The sequence below is a fragment of the Elaeis guineensis genome, chromosome 8 (assembly GCF_000442705.2).
Source record: "Elaeis guineensis isolate ETL-2024a chromosome 8, EG11, whole genome shotgun sequence".
NCBI classification, from domain to species: Eukaryota; Viridiplantae; Streptophyta; class Magnoliopsida; order Arecales; family Arecaceae; genus Elaeis; species Elaeis guineensis.
Window position 1 is genome coordinate 123353447 of NC_026000.2, and position 18845 is coordinate 123372291.

Genomic DNA, 18845 nt, shown 5'->3' on the forward strand with positions numbered 1-18845 from the left:
TATAATAATATTATCAAAACTATTTTCGTAAGCATTTTACGTACAGAATGTCATAATTTTAATATTGAATATCATCATTTTAGACATAATATATCATAAAAATATCAAAAATATATCTAATTGATATTTTACCTGTAAAATATTATAATATTAATCTACAACATTATAATTTTAACTAATATATCATAATATTGTCAAAATCATCTTTTAGAGGTATTTTACATAAAGGATGTCATAATTTTAACATCAAATATCACAACTTCGATCGACAATATCATAAAAATATTAAAAAAAAATAAATTTTATTTTACATACAAGATATCATTATATTAATCAAAAATATTATAATTTCGATCTAGAATGTTATAATATTATCGAAACTACCTTCAATTAACATTTTTCGTACAAGATGTGATAATTTTAACATCGAATATCATCATTTTAATCTAAAATATTATAAAAATATTCAAAAATATATATTCAAACCGGTAGACCCATAAAATGTCATAATATCAACACAATATACATTCAAAAAAAATTTATGATATATTATATTCAAAATTTTAAAAAAAAACTCCATTTGAACCTATCTCACACATTAACTTCGTTTAACTATCAAAAGAGAAAACTACCACAAAAACATAATAAAACATAAAATTTTACTTTGAAGCATGCTGCCTAAATGGACAAAATTATATAAATAATAAACAACCTCAGACGCATAGTTGTGTCATAAGAATTTCATCTTAGAGAGAACATTTCATCATATTAGATAAATTATGATACATATTAAATATATTTATCAGTAGAATAATGCACCACCTTCATTTTTTTTGTGCCTTCGGACATCCGACCACATCAAGCGACAATAACACGACATGGACCAATCAGGAGAGAAAATACGCTCCACATTAGATTTTCTACACCACAAACCATGTATAAAGAATTCCGCCTTGAACATTTTCTTAGACTGGTGAGTTAACTAGCAAAACCCAACACCGACTAATCTTGTTTGACAGCACCCCCACAAAGTCCGGAATATGTAGATTGGATCCGGTTAAAATTAGTGGGTTACAGGTTAAATTCCCCATCCCTGAAAAATGCTTTATTTGATGGTACAAAATCTTGGGTAACCCAGCTTTAGTTATTTAATTGATGATATATGGGAACGTTTATTCCAGCAATACCTGCATTTTCTTCTCACTTAGAAAGGGCTCTGCTCTCTCTCAAAATCGAACCCTGCTTATTTGCCGCTGGTTTGTCAAAAAAAAAAGAGGAAAAACCAAAAAAAACACTATACACGAACCTGTACACCCTTAATGCAGGATGATGACATGTAAAAGATACAGGAGACGATCCGTGCTCAATCATCTGGGCGATGTATCTCGCCCATCAAAATGCGGTTGCTATGGACCTTGAAACCAAGAAGAGAGGGATCAATCTGCCGCCCCTTCTTCCCTTTCTTCTTGCTGCTCTTTCCACCTGGGCCAGCATCCACCGACTCCAGAGCACCAGTAGAAGAATCTGTATCTGGCAAGGGCTTTTTTGTGCTTTTCAGCATGTCGATGAATGAAAGTTCTGGTAGGCCAGCATCGCTGCTCGACGATGTACGGTGAAATCTCGGGTCCTTCCTGTTTGAGGCTAGAGTTTCTGAGGCCTGGATTGCTAGATTACCACCAGGTTCCTGTCTTCCCTCTGCAAGTAGATTTTTCCTTTGATCAATTAGAAATGCATCGAGCTACACCCGGTTCAGGCAAATGGCATCATTTGTTAAGCCATTAAAGTCAGAAGACAATAGACGAAATAAACCTTGAAGACCTAAGAAAAGCATACCCTCAGAGGATGCATAGCTAGCAGGATTCGTCCCCTTGACCGGTGAAGCAGAAGCTAGCTCTGATAATGCTCCCTGAGATGATATGACATGCGGATAATAGGCATGGTTCGGTAGGGGATTATCAGCCCCCTTATCAAGAGCGCCAGCAATCCTAAAAGCAAAATAGGGAGAAGCGCATGAATACCACAGTCAGAGACAGCAATGTAAAGCAATTTACCCTAGAATGTGCACTACAAAGCTCAACTGAACTGTCACGACACAAATAAAGATTCATGCAACACAGCAATTGTCATTGTTAATTCATAGTTTTGCACCAAATGAACTCTGGATAATATATGGACACTGATCTTGACTTCAACTGCCTCCTTAGGTTCAGAAATCCATAAAAGAGCCACAAAACATCACTGCAACCTTGTACAGGCAATTCCCTGCAGCACTTACAGCCCTGACAACTATGAAATTATTGTTTTAGCTATACCTGATATTTTCATATTTGCCATATCATTTCTTTTTCTTGTAGATCTATGGTAGTTCTATTTAGTAGGAATCAACAATCAAGAACTTCTGTAAGAATTGCAGACTCTATTGGTCTATGAATCGATAGTCTATAGATGAATTTGAAAGATGGCGTATTAAAAGACTGGCATGTATAATGTGAGTATGAATTGCACAACATGACAAATGAAATTTGTATTAGCAATAATATAAATAGGCAAAAAATTAAAGAAATATACATCAGGTTATCAATTTGGACATGGATCACAATTCAAAACAACACCATAAACTACCAGATATCGAACTATCAGGTTACAAAAATAAACAGACAGGTTCAGTTATCAAATTACCAGGTACAATTTACAATCCTAAGATGCACCAACCGGCATGGAAATACCAAATGAAAATGTACTCATAATTGTTACCAGAAATGCTACCCCCCCCCCCCCACCCCCCCCCCGGCCCCCCACACACACACACATATGCATATACATGTATATGTAAAATATCTTGACACATTTCCCTCATAGATGACCTAAACTGTATTGAGGGATTACAGAAGGCTATCTCACATTGAATTGGGTTCCTTCTGAGATCTATAAATGGCTTCTTATGGCTCATATATGAAAATGGAAGGTAATAGCATCATTCACGAAATAAGTAAATAGGTATTATAGAGCATAGCTCAGATCCTATGTCAGGAAACTACAGACAGAACCGGTACAGGTTAGCACTTGGAGACAATTTAACATCAGGTGATAGATCCATAAATTTTAGAAAACATAACAGGTAGCAGGGAAAATCCTACGCCAGTAACTTAAATCATAGCTAGGTCAAAATTACAATTTAAAATAAGTTTCAGATTTGAAATCTGCACTGGGAATCAGCATAGGGAACGAATCATGCACCCAAAAGCAATTACTTGCACAATCTAGGGCAATTACTCAACCCTAATAGAGAGAAAAACACAGAGAGGCAAATAGGAAGAAAGAAATAGTAAATATTCATTATTGGTTATCACAAACTGATAGCATCCTTTCCTTCCTCTCTTTCATTGCTAAGACATACTTAGACTCACTAAATATACTTCTTCGCTATGCTGCCTCTAGACTCTCTCCTAAGGAAACCAAAAATATGGGAAAGAAAAAAAGAAAATACAATGTAAACCTGCATGGCAGATGTATGACATCCCACACCTTCTACGTCTTACAATTTGAATGGAATCAGGTATAGGAAGTCAGTGTGAAGAGCAATGGGCAACAGTTAGTAGCAGGAATCTTCTACTTAGGGTGACAAGCCCATTTGATGACTCCCTAAAAACTCAAATATGCACCTGCTTCCTAAGCACTTCCTTACTTCAAGTGTTCTTAAAATATCCACCTTCCCATGCCCACACCCATACCCACTCCCATCCAGCAGCTAGGGGGCAACTTACACATCAGCTGTGTAACTTCTGTGCAAGAGTTGCATCACTATATAATTCTGTAGAACAAGAAGCACATTAACCAATTATCACTTCAGAATATTTCCTAATAGAGCATACAACTTTCTTTAAAAGGAACCTCTACAGAGTTCACAATCAAAATCCCCCTTAAAACACCACTCCTAATAACTTTAGAACTTTCCGAACCCAACCTAGACCCAATTTAGGATGCGGACACCTAGTTTTCGAAAAAATGATTACAATAGAGCCAGTAGAGCAAAAAAAAAAAGTCTAATACAGAATATCTAGCTTAGTCTTCACGGGAAGAAATAAAATTAATTAAAAATAAATAAATTAATGAAACCACAATCTAACCCCAGCATACAACTGAGAACATGCCCGACCAACAATTTGTAATCACATTATGCATTTGACAAAATCAGGCATCAATTTTATCCAAAACAAGAAAGAGATATGCATGAAAACTAAGTACAGCAGAAAGGAAAGTGCAAAAGGCACCTTTTTAGAAAGGAAAGTGCAAAAGGCACCTTTTTAGAAGACTATACTCGTTTAAATATAGTAACCCATATAATGCCAGGGTCATCAAGAAATTTCCATAAAGTAATTGTTGAGATAAAGGGTCAAACATTAAATTCTCCACATTTTCACCGCAAAAGAGGAAGAGGGGAAAGCTTTCATACCATTAGTCATATCTCAAGTGTCACTTAAAGCATTAGCCAGGAATGCTCACCTGTCATTAATCATCTCTTCATTACAAGCATTATCAGCTCCTGACTCATAATTGAAGAAGCTTCCAACTCCACCTGCATAGTATCACAGCTCATAACTCATAAAAATGTCGCAAAACATAATACACGGTTCAAACCACCAGAAAAGCAAATAAATTCAATTAACTTACCAGTGCTGCCAAATGAAGCATGTCTAATAGGTGCACTAACTTCCATCCCTTCATGATCCCTGCCACCTACTTGCTCCACCCCACTTTCCAGAGTATCCACAACCAATCTATCCATCAATTTGCCTTTGGAAACATGCTTCCTCCCCCTCTTCCCTCCTTTACATCAGAGAAAACTGTTCGTTCTACAGATGCATCACCACCCATAGTATCTATAAACCGTTCTTTTTCAATTTCACCCATATCTGAAAGGAATCGTCGCTGTTCAGCTAACGTTTGAGAACTAGATTGAAAAGCTAATCCTCCACTGCTTTCAAAGCTATAAGCTTGTCCTTCTAAATTAACATTCACCAATCGCTCCTGTGGTGCATGTCCTAGTTTAGCAAATAGAGAACCTTCTGACAATGAATCACCCATGCCCACTCTATCAGAGGCGAGATTAAAGGAATTATCAGCGCCTGACCTTGAATAAAGCCATGAAGGATTCCTGTGCTCATAGGATGATGTAGAAGCACCATCTACCAATCCTAATGACTGTTGAGATTGAAGAACCCCCTTTTGGTGAAGCAAGTCTACTAACCAATGTTCTGAGTCCCCACTATTACCTACAAGTGATGCCCACACATTTGGGTCCTCAGAAGTACAATTTGCTTTCATATCCCACTTCTGTCTTTCTGCTTCTATTTGCAACTGATTGACATGTGATTCTATTAAGCTACTTGGTAGCTGCCAATTGGACTCAGACCAATGCCTCTCCATTGCATCCACATGCAACCCAGTTAGTTGTTCCGAAATCTGACGTTGATGAGAATGAATACCTGAAGGAAATTGTCCCATCTGAGCTGATGTCCCAATAAGCTGTTCAGAAATCCGACTTTGATGAGAATGAATACCTGAAGGAAATTGTCCCATCTGGCCTGATGATTGCACATGTCTGTGCTGCTCCTGTGCAACCAGCCCTTGAAACCGTCCTAGGGCATTAACAAAATCTACATTTGGCCCAGGAGTACCTACAGGTAAAGGGATTGACCTTTCAAGTTGATGTAGGGATGGTTCATAAAGCTCCCGTTGCATTCGCTCATGCAATAGCAAGTTCCGCTCAAGTTGGCTGGGCTGCTCAATGGATGAGTGCCTCTGAGGGGTCTGCATGAAATCTAACTGGTTAAGTCTAGCAGAATGAGTTTGATGTGGACTGGATGCTGCCCTAATGAACTGGCCAGATTGATCAATTGACCAAACCCCACCTACATGTCTCTCTTCTTCCATGCCAGACAGTTGCGTTGATGGAATAGAGAATTGCTGTGTTTCAAGCTGCTCCTGCTGAAGACCTAGGAGAAGTTGCTGTTCTAAAGGAACCATCTGCATGTGCTTGGAATGGGATAAATATTCTAACAGATCGTTGTAATTTTCCCTTTGGAGGTTGTGCCCAAATTTTGCTTGGATAAGCTGTTCCATAGCTGCATCATGGTGCAATGGTAGATGCTGAGACTGTTGTTGTAACTCATGCAAGAGCTGCTGCCTAAACAAAACCTCATCAAGCACGTTGTTTGCCTGCTGGTGGTCAACATGTACTGCTCCAAAACCAGGGTTCCGTAATTGCTGATGTAGCAATTGCTCAAGAAGTAAATGCTTCTGCTGCTGCTGCTGTTGCTGCTGCTGCTGCTGCAACAATTGCATCTGGTGTTGAAGCTGTTGTTGCTGCTGCAGTTGATGTTGATGTTGCAACTGCTGAATATGCCGCTGCTGTTCCAACTGAAGATTCAAAAGATGCTCCAAATCTGGTGTAGGTTGACAAATTGACTGCTTCTGGTGCACAGAACCCTTGATCTGCTCCAGAAATGGCCCAGCCAGGTCCTCATTGTGATGAGCCAGCAAGTGTTTCTGTTGAAGCTGCTGTTTCTGTAACTGTTGAGCATGCAGGTGCTCTTCCCAACTGAATTGGTTCGCTTCAGCCTCAAAGCATGACAAGCGACTAGAATCAATAGCTTCCTGCAATACATTTGAACTATTGTTCCTTCTGTAGTTACTAGGCCATACATCATGAATAATGGGGGAGTCACCTACCAGACTAAATTGTTCTTGTTTGTGCTTAACAAAAGAGACATCCCCCGCAGCTGCATGATTATCAATTCCCTGATCATTGAAGCTGGCTATATTTGTTGAAAGAGGGTGCTTTGGATGAGTTCCTTGCAGTTCAGACCACAATAATCCAAGAGGATTCAAATCATTATGTCTTGGAACCTTATGATTGGCTAAACCAGTTTCTCCCATTTCAGCACCCATCAAATGGAGACTACTAGAGATCTGTGACGGATCAATATGGTCATTAGCAAGCTTCCCTAAGGGTTTCTCGATGCTGCTTGCAGGCCTTCCCGTATACAAAACTTCTGCAGAATATTATTTAAAAAGTCAAAAAAAAGAAAGTCTGAGAGAAAATATACTGATAAAAAGGCAACAAGTTCTGGCATAAAGAAAACTAACCTTCAGTATCTTGTCCAGCAAAGTCATGAAAGCTCTGTCCTATGTTGGAAAGCAACAACCTATCATTTAGACAATCTACAGAAGTTTCATGTTCAGCACTAGTAGGCTTAATCCGATGACCCGGAGCATCCCATAATCCAGATGGTGCCTCCTGGGAGTCATTCATGGCAAAAGAACCAGTAATATCGAAAGGAGGAACGCAATCCTCCAGGTTGTCTTTCAAAGAATCCAATGGTTCAGATTTTTGGTGAGAAATGGTAACAGGAACAGACTTAAACTTTGGTTTTAAATGTGGCATAACTTCCCCTAGTGGCAGGAAGGGAGTGCTTTCTGGAGCATCAGACAAACACACAGGTAAATCCATACCATAAAAGCCTTCTTCAAACCATTTGATGATGTCAGCACCCAGAAATGGCCCTTGTATCTCTCCATGGGGATCCTGGTACAATAAACTCAACTCCTCAGGGGAAGTACCTTGATTTACAACTTTTACTTCAACATCAATGTTCTGAAACAGCTCGTTGCTGTTTGGAATCTTGTGGATGATTGAAGTATCAAACAATGAATTTGAATCATCGGGGAGTTTAACACTAGCATCAAAAGAAACAGATGAGCTAGCTTCTTCTGACTCGGCATTCTTAAGAAAATCTGGATGCCCCACACGTCCATCATCATTAAAGACAATACTCTCACTAACTTTCTGCTCACAGTCAGTAAGATTACCATTTGACACCCTTGTATAGAAAGCATCATTGCCAGAAACTGCAGCCGTAGAACCAGGATCCACCCCATCTATCAATGTGTTCACTTTATCCATACGTTCTCCATGGCTAGAATCTGGCTCTGAAACAATATATGCTACTAACGTTAGTGATTTTAAAAGGCAATCAGGATAGGGTTGCAAACAAGATTAGCCAAAAGTAAATTGCGCAGGCTTGGCTCATAATATAAGAGTACTCGAACTTAACCCAAAAGCTTGGAAAGTTTTGAACCGAACAAAGCTTAAAGAACCTTGTTATCAGCCAAGCTGAGCTACTTCTTTCTTTTTTTTTTTTTTTTTTGTGCAAGCCCAAAGTGTTTGGGCTTGGCTAATTTATAAGATGAGCTTTGAAAGATGTTTAAGCTAGGCTCCTTTTCTAGTCAAAAGAGCCTGGTGTCAAGTCAAGCCTAAGCTGTTCATGAATAGCTCATTTCATTTACAGCCCTATGCCAGGATAAGGCCGTTAAAAATGAAAAAAGTTAAAGGCACTATGTTCAAGGCATCTTTCATCGTAACCTGCAGAATTGATGAAGAATCCCTCTCCAGCAGAGTTATTGGAAAGCACACCATGTTTCTTCTCAATCAAGGTCAGCTCTCCAGCATCTGAACAAAAAACTAACAAGTTATAAATAGCCAGACTTAGTTATATAAAAATATGAGAACTTTCTTACCTTTCTCACTGCCATTGTCCCTTGCCATCCTATCCCTCCTAGGACTGTAACCTACTTCACTGCTAGTGACCTTCCCCTTCCAAATGTCATCTAAAAGAACCTGCCGGTTATATCCAAGGAAAAAATTATTCTCTAAGAATCAAAATAAAAAATCACTTGCCAATAACGTAAATACAAGTTCAAATTCACTTATTTAGGAAATGTGGAAGAAGGGCATGCAAAACAACACAAAATTTGTGTTGATCATGCCAATACAAGTAGCAGCAATGTCCCAGACATTATATCTAATGAATTCTTTTGCCATGATGCGAATAAAAAACACTATTAAATCTGCAATTTTTTAACAAGCATACCTGAAATTTCATTTCTTGAAAATATATACGGAGGTTTACTTCCTTAGTTTCATTATATTTTTGAATAGAGAAATGCAGCAAACATACCCGATGTTCAATAACCAATGGTTAGGTACAAAGATCAAGTTTCCTTCAAACAGATTCTATAGTTTCCTTCCATAAGATTTTTGAACACACATCATGTAGCAAACCTTACAAGCACATAAACATGTTAAAGCAATCTAAAAACAACCTCTTATTATGCAAGATATACTAGAAACGTATAAAAAAGAGAAGAAACCCACAAAATTTCTAATAACTCACCAAATGCAACCATGCCTCAAATTTGAACTAAGGTTCCAGCAACAAAATGCATTGCACTTCAACATGGATTCAAAGTCAAAATAAAGGTGATGCATATCCTGAAAACAAGATGTTGTTTTTCTTAGTGTTGTTGCTCTTAGTACTACCACCACCACCATATCCAGAAATTACCTACTACTAATACTACTACCAAGTTTTGCCGTCTTAGTTCTGGACCCTGTACTAGTACCATTCTGTAACAGTGTTAATGTGCGGTACAATATGAAATGGCAAGACATACTAAGTATCGATATAGTATGAGACTGCACACTGGTATGGTATGGTAATCTAGTATGGTATGGTACTAACCAATACAGCAAACCATGACTACTACAATAATTTATGTACTACACATTGTCCATTCCACCACCCTAAGGATTAAGGAAGATCTTGTAAATGAGGGTAGAGTGTGCATTCAATTGAACAAACAGGGAATATGCTACATATTGAATACACCACAAACCATGAACAAATATAATTTTTTTCTTTTAATTAATATGTCAAATTAACAGAACTATCAAAACCTAGCACTACTTTAAGTTTCCATTAAGTTTACCACAACAAAATACATAGCAGTTCAATAGCTTTTTCTGGGAAAACTGGAAAAAAGAATTGGAATTTCAAATTGCTTCCTACCTACCCATATATCTGCCTCCAGGACATCTAGCAAATAGTGATGGTGGTTCCAACATTCTCAATCAGTGACAGAACAACAAAGGTATGCTCAACTTTGACAAGAACAAGCAATCCAGGCTATTTGTTGATGTTTGTCAAACAGTATATAATGACATCTAACTTGTCTTCCTACACAATTCTTGAAGCACATAAATCACTATTGAAAGGATGACAAAAGAATTTTAACATTACCTTCATAAATTGTGTATTTTGCAAAAATACTGTTAAAACTTGCTACCATTTTGTATGTTCTATATTTACTTTCTAGTATGATCACATTGTTTACTTCATGAATTCTTCACTGTATATGTCAAAAGTACAGTCAAGCAAGACCCGATGATAGAAGAAATTAGAATATAGCCTACCTGTTCCTCTGAATCAGGTGCAACAAAGGCCAGTGGTGTTACAACACTAGACTGTGTTATTGAAGGAACTTCCTCAATGCCCTCAGGGGGGGTATCAGAAGATGGAAACATTTTTTGCTTTCTGTAAATATCAAGAAGTTTTCCCCTCGGGTAGCGAAATCTTTCTACAGACAATCCAGACTTTCCATGTACACTTTCACTATTAAATACTGGTGCAGCACCAATTGGGCCAGAAGAGGATGACTTAAATGGCAGTCCTGAGATGGATTTTGATCTTCCCCTACCAAGAGCAAATCCCACATTTGAACCCTCTACACGACCTCTCTCTAACCCAAATCCTGGAGCAGCACGATATACTGCAGATCCACCAGCTGGAACTTCTTGTCGATGACGTGGCCTCCATTTATCACGAGAATCAGATTCAGACAATGGGCGAAGGCTACCTACAAAAGATTGTTTTTCAGTGTGAGAATCTTCCTTTTCTCCATCTGTCTTCTTCTCTGTCCGAGAGTCCTTCTCCTTGTCTTCTGGACCCCATCTTGATGACCATTTGCTATCCCGCCGACCTTCATGCATTGCACTACGATTAGGAACATCATGCCATCTATCAGATGAGGGCAAAGTCCTAGAATCAGAATTTTCTCTTGATGAATCCGAACGGCGGTCACTTTTCCGGTACTCAATATCTCGATCTCCTTCCTTTCTACGTTCTCTCCTACCAAGCAAGCTAGTTTCCCTCTCCTCTTCACGCCAGCGGCAAGTACTTTCAACATCAGGCACACTCCTCCTCCATTCTTTCTTATCCTGAGATCCATCCAAACGCCAGACATCTTTCTGAGCTGAATCCGACAAGGTTCCATGAGGCAAAGAATTTGGTGGGCGAGTATCCTGTCAAAATAAAACACCAAATATAAGAAAGTGGTAAAAACAAAGCATAACAAAAGAAAAGGGCATATGAATAACCATATGCAATCACCTCCTGCAGCTCTCCTCTTTGTTATAGTAACATTTCCAATGGTAAAAATTTGATCAACAAAAATAACACATTTTTCAACATTAGCAAAAATTATCCAGCGACAGTTACCCAAAAGGACATGTTGATGCCCAAGCTTGACCATAGTATGCTGTAAAGTTCTTATCAAAAATTCTGGCCCAACACCAAGGCATCCAAACATGTGAATTTTGGCAAAGGAACCAAGCACAAACATTTTGTTCAGGCAATTGTTGATAAGTATAGTATATTAAAAGGCATAAATGTTTTTTCGGGGCATATGTTGATAAGCATGCTATTTTAAAAAGGAATTCTAAAAAAAGTTGATTTGTCAAGTTTAAGCCAAAATGCTTGAGCAAGATTCAACCATCCAAGTAACACAGTCACCAGCTGATGCATTAAAAAAAGGGATAATGTGGAGCAGAAACAACATACATCAGGAGAATGAAAAAACAGAGTTGATCAGCCCATCTAGGAGTTTGCATTATAACAGTAAGGTAGTAAGCACATCATCAACATGAAATGATGAATCACTCTACATAAGCACATCATCAACATGAAATGATGAATCACTCTACAAAACCAGGAAAGATAAATTGTTAAGGACTACTCCCAAGCTACTTATTCACCTAAACTTTATTTAAATTGCATTTCTGTGAAAAGACAAGCATAGCACCGGTTACTTTTTACATATATAAAGTTGCAGTATAATTTTCTGACATTTACAGGCACTGTGTTGACAAATTTTACAGCTCAAGTTAACAGATGTCCCCACATGTATAGAATAATCATCACAATCCAAGACTTTTGCAATCAATAGGAGTTGGCAAATTATTTTCAAGCATTCATGATCTCTCAAACAATGTACCATTCTACAAGACCTTCATAAACAATTCATCAACTAGTAAGGCAATTTATGCTACCAACCCTAATAAAGTCCACTAGTAAGACCAACTGAAGATTTCAACTCTCTTTTCTTTTTACGCACATTCAAAGAGCATGTGATTCGTTGTCACTATTGTTAGAAACAATTTAATAAAATTAATCCACCAGCCAATAAAGCACTTCTACATCTACTGCACACCATACCTTCCCAGAAAATGCCAACATTAGACAATACCACTTCCATCTGGCCACCAAGCCAGGTGAAAAATACCCAGGTCTAGTTACCCTTAAGGTTAGTTATCAATTAAAAACACAAATAACCAGCTCAGGTTCTGTTCTTATCCTTTAACGATCAATCATTCAAGAGAGAGACACAGGGGAGTGACACACACACACACACACACACAGAGACACACACACACACAGAGAGACTAGTGGTTTGAAAGAGAATAGTATCACTTTTCCAACATTATGTTGCAGAAATTTAGAGAGATAAAGATTAGGAATAATGCAGCAAAACTAGTAAAGGGTGAAGAATGAATGTCAATACCAAATCTAAAAAACAAACCAATCAAAGACATCACAGATGAAAGATGGAATGTCAAGATTGCAAGAAAATCCAGAAATCATTGAAAAAAGGTAAAAGAAAAAAGTCATAGGCATTCAAACTATGGTGAGAAGCCACAGATCAGGACTAACACAAAAAAGATGGTTCCAAGAATGTAAACAAAGTTTTTTTTTTTTTTTTTGACTATATTCTCATTACATGATATTGCATTTAAATCAAAAGTTATGGATTTTGACAAGAGGCACTCAAAAGGATGGAGCTGATGACTGCATAGGGGTGTTGCCATACAAGACCAGTTTCCCAGTATTGTAAAATATAAGCCTTTGGCAGACATATAGCAGTTGAGGGGTATCACAGCATGCAGTGGCTGGCTGGCAACCATGGCAGGCGACTTGAGCTCAAGGTGGGATGCTAAAAAGATTTCAATATTGTGCCTTATTAAGCATCCAATGGAAAAGTTTCACATAGATCTTATGTATCTAAAATATAAGATTCCATAAGTAGCAACAAATATGACCAATTGTTAGTTACATTACGCTTTAATAACTATGTTGAACTAATTAATTGTGCTTCCTACAGAGTCACAACTGACAGCATTATATCATTACTTGGGTAAGCAAATTACTAAAACAGAGGGTTGAGCGTGAGGAGTGAATTAGAGAAAGTCAAGGTGCTCTGTTGTTGTAATATCATTCATAAAAATAAATTTTAAAAAAAATACAATTGGAAACTGGTCCAGCTCCCTGTGGGCCTATAGTGCCTGCCTTGAACCAGTATCAGCCACCATATTGCGTTCAGGCCCGCATACCACATGCTATGACCCAGGATGACATGTCATGCCGCCATAGGCCATCTTGTGGTTTTCGGATCAAAAACCACCATGGGAACCACCTTAATCTTTTTCCAGAACAATGGCTTTTCATTATATGCATAAAGTTAAAGGGCCTTATGTAAATGAAAAAAGTAAAAAGGATATGAGAAGAAGTTGAAAAGAACTCTGTGCCATGTATGGATGGAATATGCCTAATATACTGTGATAGGAGTTTATTTTCAACATATTTAAATTCAATATCATATGCACCCTTATCTAAGAGAAACTCTTCCACAAGCAAAGAGCATGGAAACAGGATCTTGGCAAGTCCGCAGACATTTTATCCTTTTGTTAAGAAAAATGGCAATGTTACCAGAGCACTAAAACCACCATGAAAGATGTTTGAGATTGAACAAATCAAAGTCATTCTCAATAGAACTATATGAAGGATACTTGCAAAGAGAAAGTCTTCTATATCCAGTAGCATGATCACAACTTTTGGCGAAGTAAAAAAAACAAAAACAAATAGAAACTAATGCCTGATTATCAAAAAGGAAAAAGAAGAAGACAGAAACTCTCAATGACTGTCTGAATAAAGCACAAAATTGGGAGATATGCATATTACCTAAATAAACTATCAAATGCAATATGGAAAATAAAAGCAATGTATTTCCTAACATAAAGGAGGTAAGGGAAAGAGGGAAAAAAGTTTAATTTATTTACCTAAACCTTTAGATAACAGTATTTTAACCAAGGATGTCCGACTCGAAATCGGATTCTGTACCGACTGACCGGTGGTACGAGTTGGCACGCCACCATATCAGACCCGAACCAACACAGAAACGAAAGATGAACCGGGGAGGAAAAGAAAGAGAAAGAGAGAGAAGAGCGAAGGAAAGAGAGGCCGGTAGAGACACCAACAGTGCCACCAGAGGCTGCTAGAGGGCCACCGAGGCCACCCGGACTCCACAGTCCTCCATAAGAGACAATACGAGGAGAGAGATAGAGAGAGGGGGGAAGAAGGGAAGAGGATGGAGCGGAAGGTGGTGCAAAGGCCACCGAACGGCCCAAAATAGCCCCATGGCTGCCACTGCTGGGATTTGAAATAGGGGCTGACCCCTATTTCGTCAGATTTCTTAAAAAATACGATATACAGCGAAACCAACAATTATCGTGTTTTTTAGAAAACACGATAAAACAGGGACAAACCCCTATTTCGAACCTGTGGTGGCCGCAGGGCAATTTTGGGCCGTCCAACAACCACGACGGCCCTCCGACGGCCTCCCCGCCACCTTCCACTCCCTCCTCTTCTCTCCCTTCCCCTCTCTCTATCTCTCTCTTCTTACATCTCATGGAGGACCGAGAGCCCCAGAGACCACGATAGCCCTCCGATAGTCTCAATAGGCCACTGCAAGTCTTTTCCTTTCCTTCCCTCACCTCCTCTCTCTCTCTCTCTCTCTCTCTCTCTCTCTCTCTCTCTTTCCTTCTCTCTCACTCTATCTTCGTTGGCATTCCGAATCAGACATCCAAACCGCACCGATTGGCCATCAGTACGGTTCAGCATGGAGGTTCGAGGCAGTTCGACGAACCATGATTTTTATAGTTTATATAAATGTAATTTATGAAATAAAGGCATATGTATCATAACGAACATATTAAGTATAGAATGTAAACCAAATTTTCTGTTTCAACTGCCTAAATTATCATGCTGATAGTAACAAAAGAAATTCAAATAAGCTCACCTACAAGTTCCATATTAGAACAAGCATAGACAACCATTAATAGCAAAACATGGAACTGGAATGACTAATCTGACCAACTGATTAAAACAAATGTTGTGTTCCATTTTACTGAATAATCTTATCTCAAGTACTTAAAAAAAGCCACTGCAACAAACATAAGTTTCATCAATAGATAGAATTGACTCTACTTGATGCCAACTGACCATAACAGAATAATAAATGAATTATATATATATATATATGTATATATATATATATATATATATATATATATAAAAGAGATAGAGAGAGAGATCAGTACCCCAGATGCAGCAGAAAGGCCAATCTTGCTTTCAATAGGTTTAGCATAGAGCCATTGGGGAGACAAAGGAATATTATTATCAGAAGATGCTTGATCTGCAGCATGCAAAACACATGAGAAATTGACAAAATGTTTGTAGTATGATGACATACAAGACAGCACTAGTAGAATTTTTTATGAAATTAAAACTGGATCAAGAATTATGGAAGCTGGTCTAAACTCAGAATGCAGTGGCTTTTTTTGGGAAAGACATATCACCCATGAAAGCAATATTATTCATGCAACAAAGATTGAAAGCTAGATTCATCACTTGTTAGCTAGAAATGCTTAAACATGTTTGCTGGAAATCTGTACCCTTAGTACATTGGTGCATTAAGTTATATTGGAGCCCAATTGGTAAATACCACTAATGGCGACTGGGATGCACTGGCCACTCTCAAACAAGCCAACTTCGGTGGCTGAACAATCGATTCATGCACCTCTGGATACCGAGACAGAAGCAACCACAGCACAAACCAAAAATCAAAACATTTTCAATTACATTATACCACCTGAATAATAGGAGATAGCATCTTCAAATGTATGGCAGCAAGTCTCTTACTCATAACTCCAATAGCTAAATCAAATGTCACGACATGCATGACAAATTTGAATTCTTATTTTACATGTACAGCAACCTGCTTATGTTGATAACAGTCCAAATCTAACAAGCCTGGCAAAAAATTTAATCATATTCACACTCATGTATCCAAAACCCAACAGGATTTCAGATGCCAAGCTCCACAAATTGCACTTCAGGCATCGCTAATCAACAATTCATGATCTCCTTCAAGCAAGGTTTTCATCTCAGCTGAAACCTTCATTTGTATCAGTACCTGCCAGTGACCAATGCAATACATATAATCTTGGGCCTAATTATACCATCCATTATAAACAGATACATCCCAGGCTATCAGTCAATATAATATCAACACCAGCCATTATTTGCCAATCACTTTGTTACTTAAATAGATTCTTTAGTTAATAACTTTCCAGCAATGCCTACAAATAGTTCTTAATCTAAATTTTACCATGTAAGCTGAGCTTCCAACATCTTGGTCCCAATATATTGGCCAACATTTCAGAAAATCTCATTTCCTTCTGAAATTTCCCCACCTTCCATCTTGGCTGATATAAACCAAGATCTCCGTTCAACTTGGTTCGTCACTCACCAAGACAATGGATGTCTCAGGTTTTAAAACCTTGCCTTCAGAATATAAGGCCAGTGATTCAAAGTCTATAGAACCTACAGAGGACGTTTAATGATCATACCAACACAATGGTGTATGCCACAATACTTATGCAAGTAGTGGCTACTTAGAAACTCACAACCACATGATACATGCACATAGAAAAATTCCATCCACAATAATATCCTAAGTACTGCAATATTCACTATTGAGACCAATCAATAGAAAATCACCTTTTGATTCATCAAGAAACCCCATGAGAACCTTCTCCTCATCATTTCCACCTGAAAGACCATTTTATAAAAGGAAAAAAAAGCAATCACTAATTTCACAGAAGATTATAACAGTAACAACATATACACGGGAAATAATCTGAATTATTTTTTATACAAGCAAAGTTAGATCTTCCACATAACACGAACAGATAAGATGCCCAAACTGAGCTCGGACAAAAAATAAATAAAAAATAAAATAAAAACCGCGAGCTCTTCTTTTTTTTAAAAAAAAGAAAAATCCACTACTCTTCTTAGCACTAGAACAGTAATAATCTTCCTCTTGATGCCGATCTCAGAGGACCTTCCAGCAAGTAGAGATTTTTTTTTTGGTTAAAAAAGGACAGAAATTTTCTTTCGCTAGAATATTTCAAACGAACGGATTCTGGAACCAATGATTCAACAAAAAAAATGCTTTAAAAGATATACTCAGAACAATCACAAGGCCAGAAACACCGGAAACTAAAAGAACGCGAGAAATTCAGCACCAGATGCCTTCTAAATCGATCTGAATCACAAATCAAAAAACCCAATCGATATCATCGAATCACCGAACTAGATGCCCAAAATGCCGCCGCAAAAGAGCATCTGAAGAGCACGGCATACCTTTCCCGGCCCACGCCTCCTCGGCCGGCTTCGAGAGGACGAGATCCTCCGGCGGATGCATCTTCCCTTCCGCCATTCGAACCGCACCCAATCGGCTACCACAAACCCAATCGGCACCACAGAGATCTAAGGCCACCCCCCAACTTAGGGCTCCAAGCCAGAGAAAACCCTCCAAATCCGAGCGAATCGAAGGCCTCGAGGAAAGATTTCGAGCGCAAAACGAGCTCGATCGATGAGAAGTTTCAAGGCTTAGGGTTTTGAGATTTTAGAGAGAGAGAGACAGCAGAAGAGCGAAACAGAGTGCGATCTTCTGGTGAGAGAGCGAGAGCCAAAGCGCTTGGGTAGAAAAAAATTGTTATGAGTTCGAGACCTATATATAAAGGAGAGAAATAAGATGATTATCAGTGGCACCGCCAGTTACACTAACGACGAGACCCATCGCCTTAGAGACGTGGGGCCCGTCGCTGGCACGGTGACGTCAAAAGAGGCGACACTGCTGTGAATTGTGATTCCTCATAGTAAGGTAGAGCTAATAAATCAAAAATCGAAAAAATCTTCCTGTCCCGGCTTAATAAACATCGATTTCAATAGATTAATCGAAAAACATAAATTGAATAGGATCAATAATTTTTAAAAAAATTAATTATTTATAATCAAATATTATTTTTATATTTTTAAATTATATAAAATCAAATTAAATTGATATAGTATTTCATAAACTTATTTTTATTTTGAGACGGTATTGTTTACACTTCAATATTTATTCTAAAAAACACCGCATCACCTATTAATTGAATTTATGAGAATATTAATATTAAATTATTGATGAAGTACATCAATTTGAGATAATTTTAAAGTAAAATCTTTCACAAATATTACTTTCAATGAATAAATTTTTTATTTTTTTTATTTTATTTTATACATATTCAAAAATAAATTTAAAATTTATAATTTATAAAGTTTAAATTTTATTAAATTGATCTAAAAAAAGTAAATAAGCTTAAATGGACTGACATTAGATTTAAAATCAATATTGGGTCAATATTGAAGTCCAAACCGATACAATCATCTAAATCCGCCACAAACCGTTCACTTCAGTTTCAAAAGTTTATACATAATAAATAG

At 37.8% G+C, this 18845-nt stretch overlaps 1 protein-coding gene across 1 annotated transcript; it reads right to left on the bottom strand.

Moving 5' to 3' along the window:
• Positions 1–1125: 1125 nt before the first annotated feature.
• Positions 1126–18057, bottom strand: LOC105061418 (uncharacterized). The gene is given in 13 exon segments (XM_073261541.1): positions 1126–1695; positions 1834–1985; positions 4504–4576; positions 4672–4827; positions 4830–6657; positions 6733–7055; positions 7150–7992; positions 8426–8512; positions 8581–8680; positions 10316–11203; positions 15614–15708; positions 17076–17126; positions 17721–18057. Coding segments are annotated over 13 exon segments (5004 nt in total). The 5' UTR covers positions 17797–18057; the 3' UTR covers positions 1126–1363.
• Between the last annotated feature and the right edge of the window lie 788 nt (positions 18058–18845).